The sequence below is a fragment of the Limulus polyphemus genome, unplaced genomic scaffold (genome assembly GCF_000517525.1).
Source record: "Limulus polyphemus unplaced genomic scaffold, Limulus_polyphemus-2.1.2 Scaffold1574, whole genome shotgun sequence".
In the NCBI taxonomy this organism is placed as follows: Eukaryota; Metazoa; Arthropoda; class Merostomata; order Xiphosura; family Limulidae; genus Limulus; species Limulus polyphemus.
In genome coordinates this window covers 88,395-100,924 of record NW_013667184.1, presented here as the reverse complement: position 1 = coordinate 100,924, position 12,530 = coordinate 88,395, and the positions used below count along the sequence as shown (strand labels likewise).

The following is a 12,530-nucleotide window of genomic DNA, read 5'->3' as shown; positions in this document are numbered from 1 at the left end:
TGCCTTGTAAAACATTTTTATTATAATATTATCATTCATTTATTTTACCTAATTTAATCTTAACTAACCTAAAAGGATCCCTATTTTTACAAAATGTTTTTTAACTTTTATAATTAGACATAAAGAATAAACATAAAAAACAACAAATAAAATACATAACCAATCTTCTTTTTCTTGCCCTCGATTGTCGAGGAGAGTTACCCCTAAACTTTTTATACTAATAATAGTAATGCACTTAATTTTTATTCAATTAAATAATGCACCAAAGAATACAGACTAATAACATGCAAAAAGTAGACAAACTCCCTTACATCTCAAAATTTTTCTAGCTTTCTACTATGCAATAAGAGACTTTACAAATTCATCCAGGCTAGTCGTTAACTTTCTTACGGGAATACTGTTGGTGTTCTGAGTGAAATTGACATTTACCCTTCAGAACATAACATTATACAATACATCATTTTATAGATGAAAACCTTGACTTTCTATTGGTTATAGGTAATAAATAATTAAACGTAGGAGAAAACTATTAACAAATTCTGAAAAAGAGGATGCGACATGTAGGCATGGCAGGAGGGATCTGATTTTCTATTTGATAGCTCTGTAACCAAACAAAATTGAAGACTATAAAAATTATCATTTGTCTAAGCAATGACGATTTTATAGAGAGTAATTTACATTTAATTTCGTACTTTTTCAAGGGGTGGTGGATAAAATAGGGAAGATGATGTGCTAAAAGAAAATGTGTCACACTAGGGGAAATTAAGAATTTTTTAAAATATTCCTTTGTAGAATTAAAACTTATATACTATTAAAAATATGGATTATTATCTAAGATTTAATACTATACTAAATGGTATAACATAAACAAAAGGTAGTTTAATAAAATTTTGAATGTAAGACATTAAAACCTTGTGTCATGTGCAGTAAAGAATACCATGGCGATAGGGTTAAAGCAAATAACCACAGTTACTGAATGCCTTAACAAGGCATACTATTTTTCTTAACATTAGTTTCATTAACAGCAATGGTTATAATTTTTAGTATATCTAGTTTTATTTTTTGAATTTTGTACTATTATGCTTTTTTTTTATAGAAATTGTTTTGCATTGGTATCTTAGTATGTGGTTTTAAGACAAACCTAAATCTCCTAAGCAGGCTGAGCCTTGTGAGATATTACTGGGTTTATGGCCAAAAATATTTTTATCAGTGACAGTACTAAACTGACAAAACAATGCATTTTAATCTGTGTAAGATAGAACATAAGAAAGGAATATTTATTAAGCTATACTCTATATGAGGTTGATTATTTGTTTTGCTCTAAATAAATAGGTTGCTCTGATCAGAAGGTATTATTAATAGTTACTGAATGTATTACCAAGAGATATTATATAATTCAAGAGAAATCACAAATCATTGTGACTGGACTTCATAAAGTTCTAGGTTCATTAAAAATTAAAAAAACAAAAGAAAAACTAGTTGTTATGTTAGAGCTCAAATACTTTAAACCAAAAAACATGTATACATATATATATATATCTTTACAAGTAATTGTTTTTATTCATATATATATATATCTTTACAAGTAATTGTTTTTATTCTCATAAATCTAAACTGATAAAATACCTTGTTTTTTCTTCCATCAATTTCAAAAAAAGAAAACTGGTCTTTCCTATATATTTCATTTCCTGGTGGATGTCTTAAATTGCATTTGGTCTAGAGAAAAATAATATACGATGGTTAACCCTTTCCTTCCTCGTGTTCAAATTTCGAGAAGCGTTACCACTGGCTAAATTTTAAAAACCTTATATATTTTGGTATGTTTTACCGAAAGATAATTTGAGTTGGTATTATTAATAAATCAATTTACTAAAATTAAATTTCTGTTCAGCAACATATATATATATATTTTAAATAAAAACATAATGCAACATGTGTAGGTTTGGATGAGTTGAGCAACATCGAACTACTTATTTTCAATCTTAACTGCACCTTATGAACAAACAAGCTAAAAGACAAGGACGGAAAACCCCAAAGTTCTGATGCAACCATCTTTAATTTATAGCTACCGACCAGAGAAAGGCATCTAGTCAGCAGCATCTGATGGCAACTCTTAACTTATAATAGTAGAATTAGCTGTAAAAATTATAATGTCTCCACAACTGAATGTGTGGCAAATTTTGAGGATGAACCTTGGAGAGTCTGATTTACAACTTGGCACTAGGCCACACATAGCTCTTAAAACATAAACAGAAGTATTTATTGAATACTACAACATAAGTTTATGTAACAATTAAATATTACACCTTATCCTTTTCATTCCAATGACCTCGCACAGAATATTCCTTGGACTGTAAGCTAATGCAACTATTAAAGTAATGAGAAAGGAAGTAATTGGCTTTAGGATGAACTTTTACAAATAAAGTAAACAAAATATGCAATAAAATAATAACTACTGATAAATAATAATGAAAAAAGAGATTAATAATTTCTGGGCTATTTCAAATTAAACTTCCACTTCACATCTAACAATTGCTCCATGTTAATAATTTTGAAATGTTCAAAAAGGCCAATAAGAAAACTTACAATCAGGGCTTTAAGACACCCACGTCATGCATCTAGTTTTATAGCTGCTAAGCAATAAGCAAAATCAGTTTAATTTTACAATTTTGACACACCCAAAATAAAATAACACTTTTTGAACTTTCTGAGAAAAATACTAAAAAAATTGAATGAAATTTACAGTTATATCTTTATTTTTAACTTTGTTTAACACAAACTGGAGTTCATTATGAGACATTTCTATAAAGGTAAATAAAATAATGACCTATATCTCCAGAATGTATTTTTATTAGCTCAATATTTTGCTATTAATAGCAAAATATTGAGCTACTAAAGACACATTCTGGATATATAGGTCATTATTTTACTTACTTTAATAGAATTACAGCTTTGTTTCTTCCGTTCAAAAGTTTTATCTACATAAGATGAGAAGTGAAACTAATCCTGCACTAAATTTTGGGACTGGGGATGAAGCAGTAGAAATGAAGCTTAGAACCTGCAATATCTTGTAAAGCAATTTAATGAAAAATGAGTAACCACAAAAGTAACAGGAAAATTAAACTGAATATCTACACGTTTAGTTGTTGGTTTTATTTTACTTATGGTAAGAGATTCAATTTGCAGGATGAATCAAAATTTCATGTTGCAAATTGACACTTTAAACATTTGTTCCAGACTAAAACTTTTGGTTTTCATTACTGAACATTTTCTACAAACTTTGGTGCTTTTGTGTCTTCTGTATTGAAAACTTTCACTATCTCTATTTTGTCTCACTGGTAAGTAGATGCAAATGAGCTAGCAGAAATTCAATTTTTTAACTTTACTTTTAAGAATGAAAGAAGACAAATATATCAAAACATATAAGATATACAGATTTGAAATTCTAATGCTTTGGAAAAAATGGTATACATTTTAATAACTGGTGAGAAATATAAATATGTAAAATTAATTGTCTGATACTTACTAAATGTCGCTGAAGACATTTTATTGATTTTACATACTTCAAACAATATTCACAAAGATAGATACACGAAAGGCTGACTAGCTCCTGAAAAAAATCATAAATAAACCTTTAGTGAACTGTAGTTCGAATGACATACTAAATCAAATAGCAGATATATTTTTATTTCCAACTATTGTCTCAGAAATAAAACCTAAAGGGTTTGTTAACAGTTAAAACATGTGACTGTAATGTACATTTATACATAGATGGTTTTAGATAAAAAATATTATGAATGAAACACTCGGTACAATTACCTCAACTGTCATAAAAATGTTTCAAAAAGTATCAGAAATTGGTGTATAAAACAATTGTATTTTTTAAATTTAGTTCAAAACATCGAGGTGATAAAAAATATTTATAAATAATACAAAAGCAGAACTGTGATTTTCCTGAGTTTATTACCTGAGGGTATGGTGAGAAGTACCAGGGTTTAATCCTGTAACGTCCTAGTTCAATCATATCAATGTTCTTCATTCGAGTCAGAAGGTCATCATGATGTGCTACTAAGCTGCCAGTTGTGCGAGGTGCCAACATAGAATCTTGAGAATCCTTAAAACAAAGTGAGAACAAATATCTGGCAATAATGTCTTAGTTCTGTCAGTGTTTATAAAAACAATGTATTTATCAAACTACAAGTTTCTTTTATCATTTTTAAATAAAGTACTTCAAACCATTCTCAAAGACAGTGGACAAAATATCCGGGTTCGCATTGCAATTTGTGAATCAAAACAATTTTTGTGGCTTTCTAACTATGCGACAAGAGCTGTTATAAATTTATCAAAGCTAGTCATTATCTTTCCCGTGGGAACTGAGCTTGTACTACAAGTGAAATTGACGATTATCTGTTCAGAACACACGTAATATAATGTAATTTTATAGATGAAAAACCTTGGCTTTCTATTGGTTATAGATGATATATAATTAAACGCAAGAGAGAACTATTAACAAATCCTGAAAGAGAGAATGTGATTGGTGGGTGTGGCAAGAGGAGTCTGATTTTGTATCTGATAGCTCTGTAACCAGACAAAATTAAAGCCCATAAAAATTATGGTTTGTCTGAGCAATGACAATTTTATAGTGAGTAATTTATGTTTAATTTTGTAGTTATTGGAGGGTGGTGGATAAAACAAAGAAGAGGATATACCTAGAGAAAATGTGTCGTGTGTCACACTAGGTGAAATTCAGGAATTTTTCAAATATTGCCTTATAAAATAAAGAACTTAAAACTTATATACTATTAAAATATGGATTATTAGCTACGATTTTATGCTATACTAATTGGCATAACAAAAAAAAAGTAGTTTAATAAAATTTTAAGGTAAGATACTAAAACCTTGTGTCATGCACAGTAAGGGATACCAGTGGAGATAGGGTTAGTCATGTGAGAAAACTTTGTACTTGTCAACTTACAGGCACGGTGTATCTAAATCTTAATCACACTGTAGTAAAAAAAGTACTGATAAAAAACTGTTCAAATTAAACTAAAATATAATGAAACATTGAAAATTAAATTTATTTACGATCCTTGGTTTTGCTGTTGCGTTCAAGGTTTTTACATTTTTATTATATAGTGGCTACAGACTCACAAAAGCGAACATCAAATACTGAAGGGGAAAGATGCACTGAAATATCCCCGAGATGATTGATACATAATATTTCATTCAAGTTATTTTAAGATCTTAATTAAAGCCAATGATAAACATAACACTCGGTCAAAAAACAAAGACAACACCTTATTCAAATAAGCTCAGATGCCAAATTTATTACTTATACTGTAAAAAAGAAGTTATATATAAATCAAGTCTATTTAAATTATTTTTTTAAACATTTGTTTGAGCTGAAGCTAAATATTTCCATACTACACAAACTAATTAAAAAGATTCATTCATTTGTACACAGCATTCACCTGGTGATGAAAAAACTTCTATTAAATATTAAAAAATATGATACACACATTTTATTATAAGCTAATGGAATATACAGTTTTAACCAAGATTTAAAAGAGCTTAATGTAAAATCCCAGAAGAAAAATCATTTGATAAACATGGAAAAATTACATCTTTAGCACAAACAATGAAGAAATATCTTCCATTATGGGGAGAAAAAATGCTGTAGTGTACAGTTTTTTTGTATCTGCAATTTCAAAACATATAAGACTAATGCCAATAGTTTCAAATTTCAGGTTCTCAGCTTCACTACTGTGACTTTATAAAAATACCAATAGAGATGGCTACAGGTCCAGACACATTTCCTGCGACACATAGTAGAAAAAATGTCAGTGTTGTAAAATAATCTAACTAGTAACACCTCTTGCATATACAAAAAACTGTACGGTTCTTTTAAAATTAATTTTACTGCTTTTTATTGTGGAACACTGTGGTATCTTACCAAAAACTACTTACTTTTGTAGATATTTTGACACGCATGTTCTTCATTCCAGTCACATGTTCTTCATGGTGTACTGGTACTGTGCAAGTTGGCCGAGTTCCAAATGAAGAATCTTGAGAATCCTTAACATAAGTTTCATTATCATAAAAATATCATATCATATTAACTGAACAAGATATAACATTCAAGGAACAATCATGAAAGAAATGTCTGTACATAAATTAAACACTACTGTTTTACACTGCACAAACCAATTAGGGGATAGTCAGAATTTGCAAAAATGTTTTATACAATGATGTCAGTCATCACTCTCAATTTGCTGTTATGCAAATTAAGTATTTGATGATTAATCATGATCTAAAATGCCAATACAAATTCAGTTGATGCTATATATATATATATATATATACACACACACACACACACACATATACACAATGGTCTTAATTGTCATCTTGAAGAGAATCATAGATAGTGTAATGAACCACAGCTAAACATCAAAGAAGAAATTTAGACTTTCCATTCTTGTGGAAGACCCATCAGGAAAATGAAAGCCATCCAATCACAAACAGGCTGTTAAATGTAGGCTACAAATGTTTCAGGATGTCATTAGTAGTCAAAAACCACTTCTAGATCAATCAGGGTAGTCAAAAATACCTCAGTCATGATGCATTATATCCTACCAAAGAACTAAATACTCTAAACAAGGCCTTGAAAAATCCCAGGTGCCAGGTTGCCATCATGACTAAAAAGGTCAGCATGGCACCTAGTGTTTTTTCCCATTTTATTTGTGTGTAGGGCTGTGCTAAATAGGACTTGAATCTAGAACAGTTCTGAACTCTTGGAAGTCCAGAATTATTTTCGTGTTCTTAGAGTCCTAAATCAAACTTTGTTTCTAGGATTTTAATGGTGAATTCAGCACTTCATGTTTTTTTCAGGAATGAAATGCTGTGGTTGCACAACACGTTACTAATTTCACACCATTTTGTCTTTTTTTCAATTCAACCAATTATTGCACACATTTAGACTCAGGTGGGACCAAAGGCTGTTAGTTTAGGGAATACTATCAAGTGGTTGTTGATATCATGTGATCGTTAGCATGTACTCATTGCTGTGAAAGTAAATAAATACACACTGGTGCCTCGATTATCCATGATGGTCTGGGGAAAGCAAAAAAATCACAAATAACAGAAACAGCAGATAATTGAGGCACTAGTGTGTCTCACTAGACAGCCCATTGTTTAATTGAAATAAAATTTTTTAATATATTTAAGTTCCTTGATTTAAATTGTAATCTTTTTTACCATCATTTAATCACATTATCATGAAAAATTATAAAAGGGTCATAATCATAATCATAAAAGCCAAGTGTCGGTCAGTCATGCACGATTTCTCTGTATTTGTTGGGATACACAAGTCCAATTCCACTTTTTCTCCTATAATACTTCCTCTTTTGATTGCCCGTTCCCACTTTAATTGAATTTAATCGTTAACATAGGTGTAAATAGCTCCTAAATTTCAGCACTATTTCTGCTATAGACACGTAAGTGCATTTGCACCCCCTATCAAGCGTGTGAAAAATAAGTCAAAAATTAGCAAAGTCTATGTTTGGGAACTATTATGAAAAAGCCTTTGTTAAAACAGACTGAAGATACCAGCTATCTGTAGGGAAGAGAACAATGTGTAACTGGGCGACACCCCAACACAACATGAACATGAATCTGTGGTTAAAGGACAGGTTCTTCTTATTTCATAAAAAACCTAATAATTTGTCTTCAAAATAATTTTTTTATTTACTTACATACCTCATCAGTAGTAGGAAACTTCCTTTTTCTTGACCCAGTGGTTTTCTTTGGAGGAGCAATGCCATTCTAAAGTGAAATAAACCTTTATAAGAGGTAAACAAGAACTTATGTTTATTGATAAAAACAGCTCCAGAAAAGTTATAATTGATCTAAAATCTCATAAAAATATAAACATTACAGTAATTTTATACAAGCTGTCTCAAAAGTTAATATCAAAAATTCCAATGAAATAAGTTTTATACAGAAACTCACAACCAGTTCACGTTCGGGTGAAGAAGGCCGAGAACCATTTTTTCCATCTTTAACTGGAGTTTTCACTTCTGCCTTTGGTTGCTGTACTTTTCTCAAATCAAGTCGATCGGGAGTTACCCATTCATCCAATCGTTTATTATCTTAAGAAAAAATTTTAAAACAATACAAATAATTTATACAATAGTTCTGCTTTAGAAAATACTTTCAGAACTAACCATCTTGGACATTTTCCATACCAATGTATCAAAAGAAAATCTGTACTCACTTTCCCCCTTACACGATATATATATATAACCTGAAATTTTTTTACTCTGTTTTTCACTTCAGTTCAAAACATATGAGACTATCTTTAAACAAAGCTGTTGGTATCTATTATGAAAACAAACTGAAAACTAGAATTTAATAAAAGCTTTCTAAAATGGTTTCAGAAAGGATCTTCCTTACACACCAACTTGTTTTACAAAGGGATCTGAGTTTTTAGATGTCTGTTTGAAGTTAAGCACAAAGCTACACAATGGGCTATCTGTGCTCTGCCCACCATGAGTATCGAAACCTGATTTCTAGTGTTGTAAGTCCGCAGACATACCGTTGTGCCATTGGGGGGCTTTTTGATGTCAGCACATGGTTACTGTGTGTATTGTATTTCAGGTGACTTTTGATAGCTCATTTTGTTTGATGAGTTTCAAACAAAGTTATCTGAGGGCTCTCAGTCCCTAATCTTAAAGTGATAAACAAGAGGAAAGGCAGCTAGTCAAGCCAACAAATAGTGGGATTGGCCATTCACATTATAATGCCCCCATGGCTGAAAGGGCAAGCATGTTCTGTGACAGGTTTTGATCCCAAGACTACTTGGATCTACTTGTAAACATTTTTAATTTAAGAGTCTGTGGGTTATAATTTCCTCTTAAATATATCGAATGAGGTCTACATTTTAATCTTGTAATCTCTTTTGTTAATATGATAAGACACTGACATTTTGGAAATGATGCAAGGAAGTACTGGTAAAATGCCTGAAATAAAGGAGTTAATCAATGAAAAAAACAGAATAAAACATTTGAGTTTTTGTCTCTGTATGGTGTGTTGGAGAATTAAAAGTAACTGATTCACATGTTCAAAATTCTTTAGAACATAAACTGAATGTTGGAGGTTTTTGGAGCAGTAGAATTATGAGGTTGGACGTATGAGCTTTAATGTTGGAGCTTCAGAAATCTAGGTGTGAACACTTGTTTTATAAAAATAGCTAAGACACTACTGCACATTTACAAGGATTAAACATAATATCATACAATTTCTTTTATTAATAAAATAAAATTTTAAAAACTTACAATCAATGTAGTGTACATAATATGAAGCTTCTGAATTGCTGGTGCCTTCCTTAATACTCAGAATTTCTGCAAGAGCTAAAATACACAGCTGTGTTATTCAATTGGCTAGTAATTGCTAATAAGTATTATGTCTTGAAATGTTAGATATTTCAGTTTTTAATGTTAAATATATGCTGACAGTAATGATAATAGCATGTATTAATAAAATTAGGAAGTTCAGGTTCTTACTTATTGTTCATTGTTTTACAAACAATATAAAATATTGAAATTTTAATTTACTTGCAACATCTTAGTAATGTATTTTCACCTATAACAGTATTACTCCTATTACACATATGAACATTCCTTGATGAAACTTGTATTATTAGAAATCTCTGTCTTATTCAACTTATTGTACGTATCCCTTTACGTTAGTATCCTTGTCATCTACTCTCCGAGGTATACATCAATGTACTAGACTCAAAAATAATTTCTTACAAGTAGTGTACAATCCTGATACAAGACAGATTTCATAATGGTTTAATATTATTGCTAATTATAACATTATTAAACAATATGACCTTGTTAACTTTTTTCTAACATTAGAATAAAAGGGGACAGTTAAAAGTCATTAAGCAATTAATTTGGTATACACAGATATACGCTAATGTCTATTCAACTGTAATTACTGAAAACAAATCTAATGGATACATCACTTCATATATACAGCTAAAAAATCTAAAAATAACCATACTCCCTAAAATGTATACATTTTCTCTATACTAAAACTTAACTGTGGAATATGTGCAAAACATACAATTTGGATGCCTTGAAGCTGTGATTACTTTTGTGAAAACAATCTGCCTAAAATTCTGTACAGATTATGTATGAAAAATCTGTCTATCTTTACATGAGTAATGTTGTATGTCTTTGTACACAAACACTTCTCTAAATATTCTAATATTTGTTACTTACGCCAATCATCCGTATTCTTCATACGTACAGGTAAACGACATCCTTCTGCTAGCTGACTCTGTCCAAAAAGTGGAAAAAAGTTTCAATGTACACGAGTTTTATTTGAAAAACAAATGTACGTATGTTTGCTTAATGACAGAAAATAAAAAAGAGAACAGGTAACAGAAGGCCAGTTGGCACAACAAAATCACCAATAAACATTCACTTGTGTTTTGCTTCTCAGTGTAGAGAATAAAGAGATAAATCAGTGGCTAGTCAAATAATACATCTAGCCATTTTCATAACTAGTTTCAGTTCATTTTTCAATGAACACTTATTAATAAAGTGGTTAATTGCAGATTTAAAAAAAAAACTATTGAATTTTGACATGTCAGTGTTATTATTTGTAAGTATTTAATGAGGTAATGCTTAACTGATAATCGGCTTTCAAATTACCAATTTTTTTCATATCATTTACTACCAGTGGATTTCACATATTGCATCATATTGAGCATTTTTATGTTTTTGCCTGCAGGGCGGTAGGAAGCGGTAAGGCCAGTCAGGCCATGGCCTGACTGCTTTTTCATGGCATGTACAAATACATCTTATGTATTAAAACTTGCTTTTTAAAATTCAATACATTATGTTGTAAAAGCCTCAATCCCATAGCACTAAATTTTCAAACATTTTCTGGGCAGCATCACTCATTTACTATGAGACATACACAGTATGGAGGTAGTTACTGGAACTTTAACATTTATATTTTCGTTTCAATTTTTTTTTGTGTGACTCATACGTAACCAATGAAGTCAAAGACTTCCAAACAATATGGTACATAAATGATTTAGTCTTTAAAAGTCACTTGGATCCAGCCATACATGTAATTCTAGTGTTAATTACTAGATGGGGATGGTTATCTTCAAAAAGATAATGAAATATTATTTGAAATTTTCTTAAAATTTGCAGAAAATAATTGAAAGCAATTATTAATCTAGCCAGATATTTGTTTAATATTATTACTATTAGTGGGATAGTACAAATTTTAAATGCTTACTATATTTTGATGCTGTAACATATTTAACTTTTAAAATATTTTAAATGATTAAGACTTTCAAGTACATTAGCATGACAAACACTATAGTTTTCACTGGTGTCAAATGCCATTAACTTGATAATTAAGACTTCTCTAAAACTAGTAGTCTATATATTATAATGTAGTACTATTTTACCAGAACAAGCTAAACGTTTTGTTTCAGTTAATCTTAACGTTTTAGAGAATTAAAATTAATGTTTGTCATTGTGTCAACAAATAACTGTAACTTGTAAGTGACTATGTAGGAAAGTTATAAACATAACTATAACTTGTCTTAAGTATCATATTCAATTTCATAAGAATCATGATTCATAATAACTAAATAAGAAAGAGAAGTAACTCTAATATCATGCACTGATGCAGTATGTCTTAAAAGTTACAAAAAAAATACCAAAATGTAATTTCATGGTGCAATTTTTCAATTCTAACTCACTTAAAGCCATCTCATAATGTCAATGCTGAACCGCCCGAATATGATGACAAGATTGGTATTGAGTTGTTTCATATTTCATAATATAATAACAGTATAATACAAATAAACACATTTCAGCCATCTTAACATAAACTCGCATTTACCGCGTGTTAGATTGGTTACAGACAGCGCCACCAGCGGCAAGTATATCGTAACAGCCGCCATTTTGAAAGTTTCTACGCACAGAATGATTTGGTACAAACTGAAAAATAGCTTAAGGTACATGCGATTTTTCTGCTCAACGAAATACTTATTATTATTACATGAAGCGTCCAATAACTAAAAATAGCTACCGAACTGGAAGGTTCTTCCCATTCACACGGATCCTCAACGTTCTCCTCCGTCATCTCAAATCGTCGTGTTACCTAAGCTACTTATTTGTGATTGGCTAAAAGAATATAAATTTTTTTGCGTTTTTCCTTACTTAGTTATATCAAAATCGTATTAATTAAAATGCATCATTTATTTTCAAACCGATACATAAACACTAACAAATGATGAGAAGTAAATGCAAAATAATAAAATTATATAAAAAAGTTGCGCTGACCTCTCGTGGTTAGAAAGAACAAATATAATAAAAAAAAGTTATTTTATAAAGACAAGTAGGGATCGATATATTCGTAATCTAGCTAGCTGTAGTAATATAGACAGTTTTAATGCTACAAAAAGTATTGAAACAAGAAAGTTAAAACTACAA

At 30.2% G+C, this 12,530-nt stretch overlaps 1 protein-coding gene across 3 annotated transcripts in view; it reads right to left on the bottom strand.

The window, feature by feature from the left end:
* LOC106464163 (histone acetyltransferase KAT5-like) overlaps positions 1 to 12,209 on the bottom strand; it is a 24,525-nt gene extending 12,316 nt beyond the window's left edge. The window contains exons 1-9 of one of the 3 annotated variants that reach the window (XM_013924284.2): positions 12,127 to 12,209; positions 10,290 to 10,347; positions 9,336 to 9,410; positions 8,011 to 8,150; positions 7,759 to 7,824; positions 5,968 to 6,075; positions 3,968 to 4,114; positions 3,527 to 3,610; positions 1,627 to 1,716 (exon numbers count right to left, since the gene is read on the bottom strand). In XM_013924284.2, the coding sequence (XP_013779738.1) occupies positions 1,627 to 1,716; positions 3,527 to 3,610; positions 3,968 to 4,114; positions 5,968 to 6,075; positions 7,759 to 7,824; positions 8,011 to 8,150; positions 9,336 to 9,410; positions 10,290 to 10,347; positions 12,127 to 12,180 (822 nt within the window). In that variant the 5' untranslated portion in view covers positions 12,181 to 12,209. Of the gene's footprint in view, positions 1 to 1,626; positions 1,717 to 3,526; positions 3,611 to 3,967; positions 4,115 to 5,967; positions 6,076 to 7,758; positions 7,825 to 8,010; positions 8,151 to 9,335; positions 9,411 to 10,289; positions 10,348 to 11,794; positions 11,856 to 12,096 lie in introns of those variants that run through there. The other 2 variants (XM_022391849.1, XM_022391850.1) reach the window with 2 other exon arrangements.
* Between the last annotated feature and the right edge of the window lie 321 nt (positions 12,210 to 12,530).